Raw genomic sequence first — 19,654 nt, 5'->3', positions numbered from 1 at the left:
GAATGTAGGTAGAAAGTGAAAATTCTAATGAATTCTTGCATAAATTTGTAGCAATGCAGAAATTTGAATTGAAGGGGCCACATAAAGTGATCTTTTAAAATAATACCGACCAAGGCTTTGAAGTAAACTAAGTCAGTTTTTAAACTGGAGTGATAAGGAATTCATTGCTGTCAAAATTGCAAGGCCTGTGGCATCAGCAGTATGTTACTCATTCTAGTCCAAGTATCAGGTGCACTTTGAGAGAATGATTCAGTGTTCATTGAAGTAAAGGGAAATTTTTATTTTGGTAGGCCAATGATTTGGTCTGAGATTGAGACTAGAATGGTTTCTGTAAAAGAGTTAATAATTACACTTTTTTATAATAGTGCAGTAGTGCTGGGCTTTTTCTGGATCTGCCTCATGAGTATGTTTACTTCATTTTTGTATACTAACTTTAGGACACATATATCCACAAAATGCCATCTGTCTTCATACCTGTCATACCATCAGCATACTCCGGACATGAGCCATCTAACTAGAAGAAATATTTGGCAGCAGAATTCGTATACATATGTGGCAGTTACTGTATTTCTAAGGGTTATGGAACATAATATAAGAATATGATACAAAAAGAGAATTAAGATGGATCTGAATTAACAGAAGAGAGGACAGGAAAAGAAAAGCAAAGGCTGAAGGGAGAGGTCTGCATAAATGAGAAGCACTCGTCATGCTAGGTCTTATCAGATGTTTCATCTCTCAAATGTGCATGAAGAATGAATGAAAATGGAAAAAATATTTCAGGAGAGAATTCTACATTTCAAGATATGAAAAAGGAAAAGGAAAATACAGTTATATGATGTAGAGCAAACTTCTTCCAAAGACATGCAATTACAGATTTTTTATCTATCCCTGTAAAACCACAACACACAGTTGGAAGCACAGCAAAGATTCCAGAATTAGGGGAGACTCAAACTGAAGAAGCAGCTGACCTGAACTGTCACCAGTAGTTTGCATTACTTCGTGCAAAGTTGAGTTGCTAAGCTAACCAATCTTGCATGGGTTGAATCCAGAATGTTTCCGAGAACTGAGTTAATTAGTGAAAAGTACTAAAGTTAACTAACTCCCCTGCCAAGAAATGGGCTCTTCCATTTGCCTCACATGATTATCTAGGCACTTTCGCTTTTCCATATATAGGAGCAGCTCAGGGACTGACAGATCAGGCTAGGTAGGGATACAGACTTCAGGCACATGCATACTCCTTGCATGTGTACACAGATGCAAGCACATGCTGTTTTCACACACTGAAATTCAAGTTAGTGCAAGAGGTAATAAGTGAAGACAGCGACAGTCCTGCTGATAAAGAACCTTCTCCTTTAAGAGAAGACACTAAAGGTAGAACTCTTCAACCTTTGTTTATAAAAATCCATCCGGAAAAGCATCACAGTCATGAATGGGCCAGTGGATGGTTTATGTGATTACACACTGGATGATGAAGGGACTTTCATGTTCACATCGGAGTCAGTGGGAGAAGGACATCCAGGTAAGAAACCAGCTCTGGCAAGTACGTAAAAAGAATAATATTTTAATTTAAAATGTTTTAAAAGCATGAAGAAGGGTTAATATGCTATTAATCTTATTATAGAAGTTATTTTAACAGGGCAGTTTTTACTTTATTTCTATTGGACCTTGTCCATATAGACCATAAAACCGCTATAACTACCGTGCTTCCAACAGGAGTTTATGTGCTTTTGCAGAGTGTGTGTTGCACTGAGGAGGGCAGTGGGGTTTATGGTTGTTGCTCCTTGTCATCTGAATTTCTTTCATTATTATTATGGAGATACTACTATATCTCTCAAAGACCCAAGTTTCACATATGGATAAGAATGCATAGCTTGCTTCTCAAGTTCCATATCTTTATGGGCCCTATGAAATTGTCCTGCATATATGCTATACTCCAAAACTGTCATCCACAAATATCTCTAAGCAGGCTATTTTAAAGCCTTTAAAAATCAGTGGTCGCAGCAGCTGTACATGGCAAAGTTGCTGCTTTTTTTCCTCCATTCCATCATCTGATGCAATATATGGAATTGCTTAAGCAAATAGTGGACAGTTATTTGCTAAACTTTATGTATGGTCAGCAGAGCTTAGTTCAGTTTTGTTGAAAACAAATGCTCATCTGCCATAAACATGTACCTTATGTCAACAGCAAGTGTTGCCCCAAATGAGGCCAGGGGACCATAGACTGTTTGATGTCCTGAAAAGTGTATTTATTTTAGAAACTGATTTGGCATCCTCTGCCTTTTGCTATAATAAGGCTTTTTAAGGTCTGTACGCATGTTTTGTGAGTAAATTGTAAATGGGTGGAATGACAGGGCAGAGAATAAAAATGTCAACAGTAAGAATTTTATATCTATAATAATGATATTCTTCTATAATAATAACTTATTACTGCAGATCAAATCCATGGCTGATGCAATTGAGCACATCTCTGTCAATGTAGCTACATCAGGTTAAGCCAGTTCGGGTTCTTTCTGATGTAACACAATTAGAAAATGACAACCACGTTCGATCCTTTGGACATAGGTCCCATCTCAAATTTGTATATAATTACATCCAGCGTCTGTAGTGCAATGTAGTTTCATAGGAAAAATAACATTACACAATATGGTATTTTTAAATTTGTGATGGTGTTTCCAAAGATGACAGGTCACAATTTATGCTACTCTAATCATTGTTTTTAACCCTGGGGCAATAACAGGGAGGTCTCAGAAATAGGAAGAGTTTGAGTCCCCAGGTTTAGCTTTGTCCTTTGGTTTCCTTCCTTTCTCTTTTTGTCTTGTTTCTTGTGTTTGAATTTGGCCTGATTTTTAGTTCTTATGTCACATTTCCTTTACTTCCTAAACCTCTTTTGGCCCTCAGTAGGTATTTTAAGTCCCATGAGCATTTTCCTCCTGCGCTGAGATACTCAGCAGGCCTTGCAGAAACAATGTTACCACTTGTTAAATTTATTTACAGCCTCTCATCTGGCAGAGGTCTTCAGATGTCTGGCTACTGTGAGGTGTGAAGTGGCAACATGAAAGCCTAATTGTAGAGGGACTGGAAAACTGAATTTTACTTGGACATTTTCAAGAGTATGATGCTTATACTTTCTTAAACAGCCTCGGTCTTCATGCAGGGTGCTGAAAACCCAAATGACTATGACAAAGGAAAGATACAGATTTTCCGGATCAAAGAAGAACCCTGAGTAACTCTGGGTGGTCTTGCAGAGTCTTGTTACTGAACACAGCCCAGCAATAGGTATTAATCGTCTCAGTAATAGCTCTAGTTTCTGGCAGCAAATTGATCACCCTTATATCCTGGCCAACCCCCCTTTCCCTTACCTGGTTTTACACGAGGGGTGTAGACATGCCATTAGGTTTTTATCATCCAGGAAAATCTAGGCTATTTCTTAAAGCGGGACGCAGTGTCTGGGGCTGTAGTTGGGCTTCTGACGTTATCAATAGCACTAGAATTTTATTGCGAGTTTTGAGTTTCTCTGATACCAAATGGATAATCTGCGTGTTCTTGATTATTTCTCTTCTGCATGTGATAATATAATTTTGCTAGAGGGCATTATGTGAAGTGAAGACCCTGAACCAGATCTCTGTCTGGTGGAAATTTGAATTGTTCTGATTATATTAGCTGAGGACTGAATGCTTTAATAGAGACCTTCTTAATAAACAAAGCAGGAGAAAATACATGCTTATTTATTTAGGTACACAGAGTAATGCCTTATACCCGTGCAATGCCTATGGGTTGTGTGTCACTAAGAACTCCAAATTCCATAGATTCAAGGAATAGCTAGCCATAATTAACATACATGTATTACTTCTGCTCTCCAAAGACTTTATAGAAGACTCTGTTTATTCTATCTTGTCAGTCCAAATTATTCAAAATCACTTGGGTATAAAATTTGGGACTTCCAGGTCTTTAATCTTGGCATTTAGTGGGGTAATTTCCAAAATCTCTGAAGACATACGCATAATTTCTTCATTTCAACATAATCACATAGATAGCGGCATGGGGAAGAGAAGTATTTATTTTTATTTAGATAGCTGTTTTTTGTCACTGCTCCATTTTTCTTTGTCCAGTAGTGTCTGTCCGTGCTGCACAATGGTTTCACTGTGCTTTGAAAGGCATTGTGTGTTTCTCTGATCCACAATGTCTTACAGGTGCCAAACCACTTAGGATTAATTCCTTCCCCTATCTGGTGTGACTTCAGGTGGAATTGCCTACAAACAGAATGTCATTCAGTTTTCCAGTAAGTACCAAGGAATCTCTTTAAAATATGAGAGAAAACATCTACTGAAAGCACCCTCAGATTTTCAACCAGACTAAAAGCATATGTTTATCTTCTGTATATTCACAGGAAAAAAAACCCCCCAAAACACCAAAACAAACAGACAAACAAAACCCAAAACCAACCAACCAAACAAAATCCCAAAACTAAACAGAAAATACAAATCTTTCCAGCAAGTTGATGCTCGCATCTGATATCTAACATTGTATATACTTAACAATATACATAATACTTCAGTAAACTGTCTATTGAACAAAGAGAACAGATGTACAAGATATTTGAACAGTGTGATGTTAATATTGAAGTACCGCTGTAGTTATCATTTAGCACTCGTCCAATCTTTTGTATAGGAAAATTGTAATACAGCACAATTCAGCAGTACTCCAAGTGTGGTCTCATGAGAGCAGAGTAGAGGGGCAGGATCACCTCCCTCGACCTGCTGGTCATACTCCTTTTAATGCAGCACAGGATATGGTTGGCTTTCTGGGCTGCAGGCACACACTGAAGCCGGCTCATGTTGAGCTTCTCATCAACCAATATCCCGAAGTCCTTCTCCTGAAGGCTGCTGTCAATCCAGTCTCTGCCCAGCCTGTGTCTGTGCTTTGGTGAGGTCCTGAGAACTTGCAGATGTCATGGCTTGTGTTAGGCTCTTACATAGTCTAGATTCACATAATAAACTTATGTCCAACTACCTGGAAAACTGTGAAGCTCCTTCTAATTATTGGAGATCACTTTTGTTATTGAATGCCTCCTTCATAGTTTAACGACCAGGCATTTGAATAGGGTTGATCATCAGCTTTTTTTATGGCTATTTGGCATCTCTGCCATAAGGTTGGGCCTGTGGGAAGATTTGATTTCATGAAAAAAATTCATGGTTATCTAATACTTTCCTTCTCAGTCAAGAAATCCTCAGCCTAGACATTGTTTTTGCAATATTTATACTATTGCATATTAATTCACTACCTGAAGGTATGCATAAACTGAATTCTCACCTATGACGTAATTTTTTAAATGATAATGCCTCACCAGACATGGTCCATCATGCTTTTCCCATTTACAAAAAAAGAAGGAAAAAAAAAGGAAGGACAAACATATTCTGTCACGTTTAGCAGCTAATAAGAGAAATGGGACAGTTGAGAAATTTGAATAAAAGAATGAAGGGTTCATAAAGCCTCATAAGCATTGCTAAAAATAGAATGCCTGGTTTTATTTTACACCAGACACCTTTACTAATAGACATGCCTTTACTTGAATGAATTTCGTGGGAAAAAAAACAAAACCCAAACACAACAACAACATGAAAACATCCTGTTAAATCTTCTCTTACTGATTTCACTGCCTACTATGGCTAATGCTCCCTTGAGACATTTCATGAAAGTTTTAGTTCATAAATTAATTTCAACCACAGCGAAATGAACATGAAGTTCTTTGTACCAGATGCCACAAGGAGAAATAAGGGTGAATTAGTCGTATGGGATTACCGGTACTCATCTTGAATGTTTTGAAAAGAATACATACAATATCCCTGTATGTCCCATACAGGAAACTTAGACAAACACAGGACACTGATATCTAATGCAGGTGAGACACTTTTCATGTGGAGCAAGGACAGGGTTAAAGGTTGTTCCTGGCATAGAAATTCTGGGTTGTGAAAAAAAGGCTACAAAGCAATCCCAATCACTAGGAGTTTGCCGCAGGGCATTGGACCTGCACTAAGAAGGTCATCCTATCCCAGTTGCTCTGTTGTCCCACCGTAGTAACCAAATATTACATATTTTGGTCAATAATTTTTGCTTTTATGCTTGCAAATATGGATGTATTTCCTCATAAAATTGGAAACTTTGAAGAGAGCAAGCAGAGATACATTTTAATCACTCCTGCCACCTTTGTCCCCAGTCTTGTTAAACAATGTTCATTTGGACTTTAACTAAATTGCAAGAATTGTGTCTGATTCCTGTTTGGTAATAATTATCCCAAATTTAGTAATCCAAGCACAGTTCTTGCAAGGCCAAAAATTCCAATGCAGCCTACATTTGCTAATTGTATTTTGTGTTCATTCTTTTTGTGTTGAAGTGGTTAATATGGGAGATAAGAGTGTCAGAATCACATTAGTTCTCTAGTCTTCGATTTGTCCCTCTTAGCTAAATGTAGTACACCTTCCTCATGAAAATAAATGAGAATATATTTTGACTTGAGGTTAAATGTGTTAAAAGTCTCGACATATTTTTACAAAACATTGGTTTCCAACAGATTGTGTTGCAAATGGCAAGGAAGGAGATTAATTTATTTTGCCACACAGCATGTTATGGCAACATCTAAGCATAGTATGCAATACTAAGCTTTTTTAAAGAATAATAAAATTAAAATAGATGAGAAAATTACCATTTTCATGTGAAAAGCTTTGTTATGTGTGCTGCCCTTTTGTCTTCGTTAGATTAGCTGCATCATTTAACTGAGATTCATTATTCATCAAAAAAGTAAGAAAAGGAAGAAAAAGAGAAAATATTATTATGATAAACCTGAGCTGAAACCATTGTATTTGGGATGTAACTGAAGATACACTTACTCAAGCTTTACCTCAGGAAAACTCCCATTGGTAACCCCTTCTTGCTTCTGCATCTGCTACTTCTGTGCCTTAGTTGGGCTGCAGGGATTATTAGGAGATGGCATTGCAGGATGGTAGGAAGCAGTGAGAAGAAGCAAACCCAAAACAGGCTCTTGACGCTGAGCAGTAGATTGTATTAATCTAAACACTTTCTCAGGCTTTACCAGCAGTGTTGGTCTGGTACATTCTAACTTTTTATTGGGAAGATGGAAGTTGATGGTAGAATATCACCTGGATGTCAAAATATTACTGATGTGGAGTGCAAGCTATGTTGGCATTGTTAGAGGAGGAGAAAGCTGGGAGAAAAGCCTCTTAGCCTCTCAGGTAATTCTATGCATAACATGCTTGTTTCATACCTAAACGCAGAAAACTACAGGTAAATTTATAGTCTGTATTATTTTACACCAGTAAGTAAATTCTCCAGTGTATCTACTGACTTGGTTTGCAGGATGTTGCATATGTCTTTCTATTTAAATACTCCACTAATAAGCAATAGAAGAATTCCTTGCTGAAATACCTACCTATTCAAAGCAACGCAAACAGCCCATGTTTTGTATTGAGTGCTATGGTTCAAAATCACAACTTTGATGTCTTGCAGATAAAATCTGTGATCAAATCAGCGATGCTGTACTAGACGCGCATCTCAAACAAGACCCAAATGCCAAGGTTGCTTGTGGTAAGCTGTTTGGTGTTTTTCTTTGTCATCACACAGTCACTGTTCTTTTTTTTATGATGTTTGTGAAGAGCTTGATGCTGTCATTTGCTAACTCATTTTACTCAGAAAATCACATAAGAATTACAGTCTTGAAAAGAAGAAGAGATGAGAAGAAACAGTAGAAGTTTTTATAACAACTGAAGCCTAAGCAGACTGTAGAAGGCTAGGATAATTAACTCTGTGTGTGGACTGAATTTTCCTGGAAGAAACAGATTTGGCTTTATTATAGTGGATTTTTGAAAGAATATTTGAATGTTTTGTTAAAAACTTCATTTACTATATTTAATAAAGTACTAATTTTTCCAGTCCAAGTCCTCATAACTGCTTGTTTTTTGAAATCTCTTCAGAAAGAGTTGTACCATCAACTCTCAGGTTATTATGCCAGTTCATGTGTTAGGTAACTAAATCTTATCTTCAGATTCTTCCTCCTGGGGCTGCAGAGGTCAACTTCAAAATAATTGATCACTGATGAGTTTTATTTAGCCTCAATATGTATCTTAGTGTGATTAAGTAGATTTAGAAATCACAATTTAATGCTATATTTGCTTAAAATCTTCACACATCACTGAATCATGCTCAGTGTTTTGACTTTCCAACTTGTAAATTATACATATTCTTTTCCTTTCTTTCAGACATACAGTGATTAGGGAAAGAATTTGTTGTAGAATAATACTAAAAATATGGGTATAAAGGACTTATGCTGTATATACCCAGTAGATCTCTTAAAGTCACTATCATTACAAACAGTTATTTGCCTTAGTGGGCAGGGTTATTCTGCTGATGTAATCCTGTTTTCACCTCTCTTTTCAGAGACAGTATGTAAGACAGGAATGGTGTTGCTCTGTGGGGAGATCACATCTCATGCTATTGTGGATTATCAACGAGTTGTCCGAGATGCAATTAGACATATTGGCTATGATGATTCAGCTAAAGGTTGGTGGAAAAACTCATGAAATCATTGAAGAGCAAGCAATAGGCAACTGCAACACAGGTCTGTCACCACTTCCACATAGGCTTTAGCAAGCCTGGTAAAAACTGAATATCCTGTGTGAAAGGTGCTTACATGGTGCTACGTGATACACTTTCTGGCTTTATACCAGTAAGTAGAAGAACCATCATATGTTATTTAAAACAGAGAGGGTGTAGGCAGAATATACTTTGAACTATGGTATTAGGCCAGAATACTTAGCTGCAACCTGAGCCACAATATTTACTACTCTTTTAAACTTGCGAGAACTCGAATGTTGTTAGTCATTTGGCAAGCTGATTGATGCATCTTGGTGAGAAAGAGAGGGAGTAAGAAACCTAGTTCATTTCATTGTACCATTATATATTTGTACTGTGGTTAGCATCTAGAATTCCCAGGTATAAAGCAGGTTCTCATTGTGCAAGGTGGTCTGTTAGCTCTGAACAACTCTTCCTACACTAAGGAATGTACAATCCAAATCCAGTTTGTGTAACATACAAATGATAAAAAAGACAAAATGCTTTACATACCAGACACGTTTCACTTTCTGATTTGTCGTATATCTTATACATTACAAATATTCCAAGTATACTGTTACAGTGAAGGGTATCTGCTAAGAGCTTTCGATTAAAAACAGTTGTTTCCTGCAGTCCTTTAATTGCTCTTGGATTTACAGTCAGACTGTGGACAGACAACATTGTAGTAGCACATCTACAAGTTAATTCCACCATCATGTAACAGCAGTGCTTTCAAAAAAAGCTATTAAATGTAGTAAATCTCCTTTTTACCCTAACTGCCAAAGGTGATAAGGGGAGATGCAGTGACCCAGCAAAAAAACGTTTCTTTGCAGAAGTAAAATGAGAAGCTAAACCAAACCATTGTGCATGGAAATATAATTTTCTTCTCTACATAGCCCACTTAAAAGAGGGTGAAGAGCATTTTTCAAGTGGATCATGTACATATGGATGTGTATATATATGTCGTATTGGCTGAACATGAGTTTGGTCAGCAGCTGCCAGTAGCTACAGTCTAGGAAAGGTTGTATTTGGAGAGAAGCAAGTTACTATTAATATACCTAGGAACAGGTGGAAAATTTTGCCTTCTGTAAGTCTTTCAATTTCAAAAACCTTCCTTTTGATCTTAGAAAGTAATGTAAAGTAAATTCCCACTTCCAGATTTGCTGTTAGACTTGCTGTGGCTGTCTAACAAACTTCCATGAGAGATTTAGGCACAGGAACCACTTTACGTGTATTACAAATAAAGTATCAGAGAGCAAAGCCTTTGATTGCTGAAAACATCAGTTCCTTGGAATTTATGTAGAGGTTTTTAATACTGTTTATTTGGGAGAGGCTCATCATTTACTTTTTTAGCTAGTTTTGTGCAGTTAACAGTTCCTAATCTGAATTGGCTTGGCACAGGATGCCAATGCAAGAGAAAACAAACAGTAAGAAGCAATAAAGACAATGCTATATACCCCACTCCCTCCCCAAAAAGGTTTCAAGTGTTGTGTTGACAAAAAATAACAGGTTTTGAGTTCTGAATGTGGTAGCATATTGAATGAAAATTTTGTTATATGATTCCACGTTACTTTCCTTTATTGTGACGGAAAAGGCTAATTCACTGCTATTCTTTTTTCCAAATAGGTTTTGACTACAAGACTTGTAATGTTTTAGTGGCACTGGAACAGCAGTCACCTGATATTGCCCAAGGTGTTCATCTACACAGGGATGAAGAGGATGTTGGTGCTGGAGATCAGGTAGACATCACATCACATCTAAACCAACAAAGCTGTTTGAGTGGAAAGTTTACCCCGTCTTACTGCCCTGTTTTCTAAATCAAAACCCATGTGAAGATTTCCACACTTCAATCTTGGGGTACCCCAGAATCAAGAACATATTTTTATTAAAACAGTTGGAATTTCTCTGAGGACAGACTTTTGCCCAGTGTTTGTTATAGCACTCCATGCAAGCCAGAAAAGCTCTGGCAGTTTGCAGTAGCTGAGGATGTCGCCTTTAGAACTTATTTGCTAGTGTATTTCATATTTTTTATGGAGTATTTTTAGATTCATTAAACTATTCATCTGGTATCCAGACTTGTCTTGTAAGATGGAATAAACAAAGGGCCTTTTCACTTTCACGGAGCTCTTGAGATTTTACACAGCAAAAAATTAGGTGATGTTTCAACTATCTTCAGCATTAGTACAATGAAGACGAATACGCCAGAGTACTTTTAGTTCTCACTTATTTCCCAGAGGAAGCTATTGTAGAAGGTGTTCCACATAATGAAGGCTGTCCAGACTGCATTTCTATGAGCTAAATAACACATGTAGATAATTATGTTACGTTCCCAAGAGAAAGATGCCTGATGCTGATCTGACTGATGCTAGTATGAGTTTAGCATTTACAATAGTTACCATTAGTAGTAATATCTAGTTTATAACAACGCTGTTGAGAACCATAAGTGGCAATATCAGAGTCCAGAAGCCAAGCTAATATTGTTCAAAAACCTCCTGAGGACTAAATTGAAATGCTTTTAGGCTGTCACGAGGTCATAATTCTACATAAGATGAAAAGATATCTGACTTTTCTTTGGCATTTTGATGACCTCCCTTCCCATTGCATCTAAGCACCTTCCTGTCTTTTTTTCTTTTTTTTACCACAACATACACTGCATGAGGAGAAAGAAAATGCTGCTAACTCTTCTTAAAAAATGATGATCTGATGCATGGAACATGACTGAATAATTGTAGATGCTGTGGCTAGAAGCATGTGGCATCGAAAATCTGCAGCAGGTGCCTTAAACTGTTGAATGGTACATCGTTTGTGGTGTGGAGTATTCATATCCCATTCCACTGAAGTTTCAAATGGAAGCTGCAGTATAAGTGTGTCTGTATTCATACATAAAAGCCTCTACAACCTTGCCAGGCTAGTGATACCACTTTTCCTATAACAGAATAGTCCTGAAATTGTTTTCCTTTAACAGATCTTTTTTCCTGTGAAAGAACCTGATTTCTTCACAAAAACTTCTGTATTTTTGTCCGGGTTTCCAGCTCAATATGTAAACCTTCAGGCTTTCAGTGAAAAATTCTAGAAACGAGGTTTGTTTCTCATTACACTGTAACATGTTGAAGCCTGATCTGAATTTAGGCTTCCTGGACTGTAATATAAAATGGTAGAAAGTAAACCTAAAGGTATTGTTTACTCTTTGCTTCAGATGAAATCTCATTGCCTTTGGTTGTGGTGCTTTTAACAATGATTGAAGTATATTTTCTCCTCCTGTAGGGTTTGATGTTTGGTTATGCAACAGATGAAACAGAAGAATGTATGCCTCTAACAATTATTCTTGCACATAAGCTGAATGCCAGGTTAGCAGAGTTGAGGCGTAATGGAGAACTTCCTTGGCTGAGGCCTGACTCTAAAACACAGGTAAATACTGCTATAGATTAGTTGAAAACTAATACTTTCTCTTTCCAGAAATCTTAAATATTTTTCAAGACAGCAACTGATGGTGTTCAGAGTACCAGGATAAACTACAGGTAGTAGATAAAGCATTTCCACTGCCTATGATACTGTCTCCTTAACTGTTAGAAAATGGTTAACATGCATCACAGTGCTAGGAGCACTTAACCACCAAGAAACATTTAAACCTTCAGACCTAAGTGGTCTGTGCTCATTGAAAAAGCATCAGGAGATCTAAAGGATTTGTTTGTACTTAGGGATTCAGCTGGCCTTTTTGAAGAGAATGTAAATTTCTGAGGCTTGTGAGTTTTGCTGGAAATCCCAAACGAAAGACATATTTTGGACAACTTCATAGAAAATCAGTTTGTCCATATTGAGCAAAAGATGAAGAATGAGAAAATAGGCTTTATTTCTCATACCTTGGCAACAACGTGGCAGTGGTCATTATAATGTCAGCATTGACATTTTGCTACAATTTGGCTCTTGAAATAGCATAACATGTTTGATGTAGAGCAGAAATACCTTTTAGAGTAACTTTGTTTTTTTCTTCCTCCTTCTCCCTCTTCTGTTCAGGTCACAGTTCAGTATATCCAGGAGAATGGGGCAGTCATCCCAGTGCGTGTTCATACCATTGTGATATCTGTGCAGCATGATGAAACCATTTCGCTGGAGAATATGCGCAGAACCCTGAAGGATTGTGTGATCCGAGCTGTTGTCCCTGCAAAATACTTGGATGAGAAAACTATTTATCACCTTCAACCTAGTGGACGTTTTGTTATTGGAGGACCTCAGGTTTGTGTAGTATTATTTTGGTGCTTTTATCAGCTTGCCTTTGTCGTTGGCTGTGAGTCTTAAAACAAATGCTCAGCTTTTTGTCATGTCTGTCCTAGGGCATAAGACACAAGCTGCCTAGTGGAAGTCTTAAATGCAGTTGTATGTGTGAGAAGCACCCAGGGTTTCACGTGCTCTATGCCAAAGCAACCGTTGAGGGCATGGTTATATCGTACCTGTGTTATGATTAGGCAGGCAAGTTGAGCTGAATCTTACATGGCATGTGGAATGTACATCCCAGCTCTGGGTTTCCTCAAACCCTCTCAAGTTCAGCACTGAGTAACACAGTTGTTTCTTATGGAAAACACTGCTTACAGAGAGATGGACAAAAGTTTTACTTCTCTTACAGTGAACGTGGTTTTTGTATCTGTATAGCTTATACTGTTCTGCCTGAGACCAGTGAGGCCTGAGGCTTTCTGAGGCTTGTGAGTTTTGCTGGAAATCCCAAGCCTCCACTGTTCTGAAAATCAGCTCATGGTAGGCTTCTCCTGGTGAGAAAGTAAATGTTGCTTTTGCTCTATCTAGACAGTGCAGGAGCTGATTTGTAATTTGATCCTGTGCTCACAGAGGTCAGGCAGAAAGTCCACTGTCTGTAGGATCAGGATTAATGAGATTTAGTTTTTGAAAACAAATTCACCACTCCCAGTGTTTTCAGTTCCCTTCGGAACTATCACAGCAAAATTTCAAAGCTTCTTACTGAAATTAGGTCCAATTTTACAACAGTTCCAAGTAGACATTGTTTTTCCTTTACTGTTCAAATTCATTCGTTTACTGGAATTTGTCAGAAATATTTCTAATGTGCTGAGTCTTTTTTACATTAGTGCCATTAAACAAGTAGGAAGGTGTTGAGATTAATCATTATAATAATGATTATACAAAAAATTTGGTTTTGTGTAGTTGAATTGGTTGTATCACTATAATTTTGTGTATCATTGACATCCTATACTATAGACAAATAGAGATGCAATTTGAGCTGTAATTTGAGGCAAATGAACTAATGCAGCAATCATAGCTTCAAACAAAAAGAAGACTACACATATGAAAATTTTCAGGTATGCACTGAACTGCACCCATTTAAAAATGCAATCTAATTACATATAGTAAGCCAACCAGGAATACCTTTTCAGTTCTTCTAGTGGAACTAGATTGTTCATGTTTGCACACACAAACACAGGCACGTTGCAGACTATTTGCAAGTTTTTAAACCTGTGATAAGTTTACTTAGTATGGGTCAATCTGCCTGTGGCCATGTAGCCATGGCCTTACAACTGCTATAATCTCTTGTGCAATTTACAATAGCATTGTGGCAAACAGAAAATAACTATTTCTTTCCTTATCTTTTTCATCTTGAACTCTTTTCATAAGAGTATTACTCAGTTTTATTTTTAACAGCGCTAGCTATAGAAGGCTGTCTTAGTCTACAGCTCAGTTCATTCAGGAAGACACATGTATTTCACTTGTGATTTTCACTTTACATTTTTGAGCACGGTGGCACCTTGAATTCTGGCTATGGCAAAATTAGTACTTTTGCTCCTGCCACCATTTTCCCAACAGCAACACCAGCTGGTACTGTAAGGACATTACAGCTTGTCGCAAAAGTGGCTTCCACACGTTTTACAAATGTATTTGTGCTCTTTCACCAACTTTAAAACGAGGGGTGGTTTGTTTCTTTTTCCTTTCACCTGAAATTCATCAGCAGAATTTCATCACAAACTAAGGTTTGAGTCAAGTAGAAGAACCCAAGGACAGGATCCTTTAAACAAGCTCAACTATCTGCTGTTCAGATTTATATCTCACTGCTTTTTTAGCAGACAGGAATAAACAGTGCCAAAGGTTTTCTTCTGTGTATATGCAAGGTCTTTCTAAGAAAAACTTTGACTCTCCACTTGTGTTTGCTGTGCAAACATTCCAGCAGTTGAATTTTACTGACATGATATTCTGTAGAGAATTTCAAACCTGCCTGCACAGGTGGGGACTGAATTTCGAATGTGACCATATTTCCATTCACACCAGAAAGCTTAAACTTCTAGAAACTGGAGGGTCAGACATTTAGTCAGGTACTGATCAGCTAACCAAGATCAAATGAAAATATCAAGTAGTTGTGAGGAGCAATCAGGATAGCTGTGTAGGCAGCTAGAAGGTTATCTGCACTTCCTTATTTAATATTTTAGAATATTCATCTGTAAGTATCTTTTCTTGAAAAGAAGTAGTCCTTCTTTCTCAATTACCTATAACTGCCTGCTACTCCACACCTTTTGTGTATAGTTCAAATTAGACTAGGAATATTTCAGCATTGGAAGTGGCACTGAAAGTATTAGATGCCAGCCTCTATGTAATGATGTATAACAGCACTGACATACCTTTTGATGGTAAATATGAAAAAGACATCTACTACTTAATATTCCCACAACTTCAGATTTTGACCAAAAGATATGAAAGCCTGATTTTCATTTATTTATTAATTTTTAACAGTGTAAAATCTCCCAGTGGTTCCTATATGGCACATAGTTTGTTAAAAATATTCTCCATTGTTTGGATGTGTTAGATACGTCACTTCTAAGCCAAAGTTTCCATATTGTCTGGAATATTTACTTTTGAAACAGGCAGTGCATGCTCTAGCTATCTCGGTGTAGACCTATTTGCTTGATTACTAAACACAATTACCAAATTGAATGGTTTATCTTATGAATCTGTCTTCAAAGAACATTTATAGCCACTGTTGTCCTTGGTGAGACAAGTTAATTCCTTCAGCTACCCCGTAGCAATCCATATTTGGTGAACTTACTTACACGTTGTTGTAGTCTTCTGAAGAATGCATAACCTTGTTTAAGACTTATAATAAAATAGTTGTAGAATGGACAAATTCTTTTATGGATTCAGGGTGATGCTGGTGTTACTGGTCGAAAGATCATTGTGGATACTTACGGTGGCTGGGGAGCCCATGGAGGCGGTGCCTTTTCTGGCAAAGACTATACGAAGGTGGACCGATCAGCTGCGTACGCAGCCCGTTGGGTGGCCAAGTCTCTTGTGACAGCCGGGCTCTGTCGCCGTGTTCTGGTTCAGGTATGGTTTGCTGTGCATGTTGCTTTTCTCAGAAAGGTTTTTCCTTTTCAAGTTTACCTTGAATAAACATCATACAAGACACTAGTAGAAGCAGTCTTGGTGATGACTTGGGGTTGAAGAATGGAAGACCCTGATGTGCTTGCTTCAAGACCATTTTAGCGTCACAGCCTACCTTCTTGAAGCTGGAACTTTTCATTTAGCTTTCATTTTATTGGCTGTTATTCTGCAGCCCTAAACCCTCTGACACTGTCATGGAAATGAATGTGGTTTGACTGGATAATAGGGAAGAAAGTTACCCAGAGACCTCAGGATTTCCAAAGTTTTCTTTTTTTTTTTTTTTTTTTCACCTACAGATTTTGCAAATGGGGGAAGTGAAAGAGAGGTCTTAGTTCTCCTAAGATGAATACTTTCTTCTGTTGAATACTGCTGCCAACTGAGCTGCCATGTTTATTTGCTAAATATGTGATCTTTTTTGCCATAGGTTTCTTATGCCATTGGGGTTGCGCATCCACTGTCTATTTCACTGTTCACTTATGGAACTTCCAAAAAAACAGAGAAAGAATTGCTGGACATTGTGCACAAAAACTTTGATCTTCGACCTGGAGTCATTGTCAGGTACAGAAACACACAAAAAGAAAAATATCTTGGTGATCACATCCTAGAAATGATTTATTGCAAAACCATTAGATGTTACAATGTAAGAGCAGCCTCTTGAACTAGCATAGAATTGTTCCATGCGGTATAAAAGAGACTTTCTGTTATTCTGTCAATCTTCACAGTTGATACTTTCTATGCATCTACCAGTGTGCCATATCTTTTAAGATAGCAGATGTACTTTTCAAGTTTCATATGAAACATATACTTTCAGCATTTTGGCCTGATATAGTATGTGGAATTCAAATAAAATAACTTTTGTATTCCAATAATTTGAAGTTACTTTACATGAAAAAATATACATTGTGTTTTACAAAAGGAATCGAAAGTTATTTCATCTTTCTCATTAAAATTAGTAATTCTTAATAATAGTCTTTTCCTGAGGCCTAAAGTACTTTTAACTTCTAACTAAACATTTAAGTTTTGTTGTCACTTTTATTGTTCTCTGTTGGACATGTTCACTGGTATGCTTGCGTCTCCAGAATATGCCTGCTTGACTAAGGGTGTGAAATGGATATAAACATCAGGATTTTAATGGTAGTTAGCATGAAGTATCTTAATGTGAAGAATTTTCTCTACTTTTTATTATACACACAGGGATTTGGACCTAAAAAAGCCCATTTACCAGAAGACTGCCTGTTATGGTCACTTTGGAAGAAATGAATTCTCATGGGAGGTGCCTAAAAAACTTGTGTTTTGATATTAGCAGTCACCCGTTGAAAACAAAAAGGAAGAGGAGTCCACTAATTATGAGGATGCTTCCAAAAATCACATCTGACAGCTTTGTGTTCAACAAAAGGAATTTTAGATTTTAAATGGAAAGAAAGAAAATGATATTTTCTTGGAAATTGATTATTTTTAGCCCTCAGTGTCTTTCGTTATCTAAGATATAAAGGACAGTCTGTTTTTTTTAATCAGCATAAGACAACAAAATACAGTTTACTTTTTATTGCTGCTCTGTTGGTTCTTTTGATAAAGGCAAAGTATGACTCAGGTACGCAAACCAATGGCTGAACCTCAAACCTTTCGTGGGCAAAGGCGAGACGACTTTCCCAACTCTGACTAAGGATCAGCAGATCTCTTGCTTCTAATTAGACAAGGGGAAATTCTGGGGTCCGATTTCCTTACTGGAGTTTGCATTGCATACAGCTGGGGGTTGCTTTGATAGGAGAAGGCTGAATATCACATAACTGTATTTTAGCCTCTTCTGTAGAAGATGTTAACATATAGGTAATATTTAAATCACCTTCACTGAATATGTGCTGTTACTGTTGTGTTTCAATTACCTGTGTTTTTGAAACATAAGTGTTCTCCTATAAAACATCAATCATTGAATAAAAAGCTTTTTCCTACCGTATATGTAAAGATGCTTCTTTTTCTATTTTTTTTTAGTGCTACAGTATAATGTCCATCTCAACTCAGCCTCTTACACTCTTGAAGGATTTTAGTTTGCCAAGATAATTGAATTTTATTAGATTTTGGAACTGTGATACAACTTTATCTTTCACTACCTGTGTGATCTCTGTTTAGTCCTTGTAATTAATCGAGACTTGGTGAAAAAGCATTAGTTTTTTATTTTTAACTCTTAGGTTTATGCTATTCAGTATTCTCTCATAATTTTTGTTCCCAAAATGTCAGGTTTATTGCATGGCTTACTGGGTTTGATGTTTTGTAGAATAAAATAAAGTGCATAGAAATAATGTATAGCATGAGGTTAAAATTTGGACCACTACCCTGTCCAGTGGTGTCTCACCGAAGAACGAGCCACTAGATGGCTGTATGTCCCACAGCTGTGGGAGCCAGTCTGTGCCGAAAGCATGTCCCTGTTTTTGTCAGTATTCGGCTACTAAATCTGGGTACCGACACCCTGTTACTCCTGTTGCAGATAGTGATGTCCATGATGGATTGAATATGACCTAGACTGAGGACAACTACTTTTTGCAAAGGACAGTGGATTAATCCCAGGTTTGTTTAAACTGGGAGGGTGTTGAGATCGCATTTATGCTCTCTGATCAGTTTGGTTTGTCAATAGGCAAAAAGGATGAAGGTAATCCTGCAACACAAGGGTTACGTACATGTGGCCCCCAAAAGTCACTTAATCCTAGCCTTGTGGCATAAGCGGCATCCTGTTAAACCTTTTACCCTGGAGAAATGCTGCCACCCCATGTTTCTCTCCTAACTAAACTCTTTTGGATTCCTTTGAACAGTGTCTTCCAAACAGATGTTGAGATGGAGAGTGCCTGTGATGATCATGAAAGAAAAGGTGCCATTCATTCTCTTCAAGTATGTCACAAACACACAAACTTCCGTTCAAGCCAGAAGTTGCTCCACTTTATTAATGATGTGAAAGAGGAGATGAACAAATAGTAGGTTTATGTGTAACCCTCTCCTGGACTTAGAGCATTAATCAGTGGCCCTCTTTGGATATCTGGATATAGATTGGCAGAAAAATATCTGAAAGTGCAGCTGCATCATCTTAAAGAATTTTATTGGCAAAAATTTCACAGGGACAGTTTTCCCTACTGCGTATTGCTCATCTTGAAAGAAGAAAGAGTTGTGTGTGTCAACTTCAAAAATGTAAACTGCTTGGAGCCAGGTCCTATCAGTCTGCCTAGAAATATAAACCTTGGCCTTCATTACGAAAGACGTCCTAATGAACTTTTAGTTATCAGTAACATATCTACAAAGGCATTTTATTACTAATAACAGGGAAGTCACCATACATGCTGCCATAGAACTGTTTTGTAGAAGTGTTACAGTCCTGCACATTCCTGTTTATCAAGACTTCCCTGAGCTGACGTAAGACGGCAATCTTCGTTGATGTGATGGAAGCCTTGCCACTTCTTCAGAATCTCCTGCTCATAATGTGTTATGCTACAACTAGCAGAAGCAAGTGAATGAAAAATAAATAAAAAGATACCTGGAAAAGGGCTGTATAAATAAATGTGTTCCATAACATAGCATGAAAGCAGAATGTCCTGTCTCAATAAAAACAAACATCTGCAGACAAAGTGAACAGCTCTGCTCTGGTGGTGACAATTAC

The 19,654-nt window shown here is 37.4% G+C and overlaps 1 protein-coding gene across 2 annotated transcripts; it reads left to right on the top strand.

Moving 5' to 3' along the window:
- The first annotated feature begins 1,152 nt into the window (after positions 1–1,152).
- On the top strand, positions 1,153–19,579 carry MAT1A (methionine adenosyltransferase 1A). Of its 2 annotated transcripts, XR_003991410.1 has the most exons (10): positions 1,153–1,519; positions 7,522–7,599; positions 8,449–8,571; positions 10,249–10,361; positions 11,887–12,030; positions 12,637–12,855; positions 15,775–15,957; positions 16,439–16,572; positions 17,209–18,576; positions 18,819–19,579. XR_003991410.1 is itself a non-coding variant. In XM_030485966.1 (9 exons), the coding sequence occupies exons 1-9, from the start codon at positions 1,426–1,428 to the stop codon at positions 17,309–17,311; spliced, it is 1,191 nt and encodes a 396-aa protein (XP_030341826.1). In that variant the 5' UTR covers positions 1,153–1,425; the 3' UTR covers positions 17,312–19,579. The 2 variants fall into 2 exon arrangements, 1 of the variants encoding a protein (XP_030341826.1); XM_030485966.1 differs by having other exon boundaries at positions 17,209–19,579.
- The last annotated feature ends 75 nt before the right edge of the window (positions 19,580–19,654 follow it).

This window comes from Strigops habroptila, chromosome 5 (assembly GCF_004027225.2).
Source record: "Strigops habroptila isolate Jane chromosome 5, bStrHab1.2.pri, whole genome shotgun sequence".
NCBI lineage: Eukaryota > Metazoa > Chordata > Aves > Psittaciformes > Psittacidae > Strigops > Strigops habroptila.
This window is presented reverse-complemented; position numbering and strand designations above follow the sequence as displayed.

Bases quoted from the DNA above. Each gene is read 5' to 3' on its own strand.
- MAT1A (XM_030485966.1), top strand. From the start codon at position 1,426: ATGAATGGGCCAGTGGATGGTTTATGTGATTACACACTGGATGATGAA. The intron at 15,958-16,438 runs GTATGGTTTGCT...TTTTTGCCATAG, and splicing joins GTCGCCGTGTTCTGGTTCAG to GTTTCTTATGCCATTGGGGT. The intron at 16,573-17,208 runs GTACAGAAACAC...TTATACACACAG, and splicing joins CGACCTGGAGTCATTGTCAG to GGATTTGGACCTAAAAAAGC.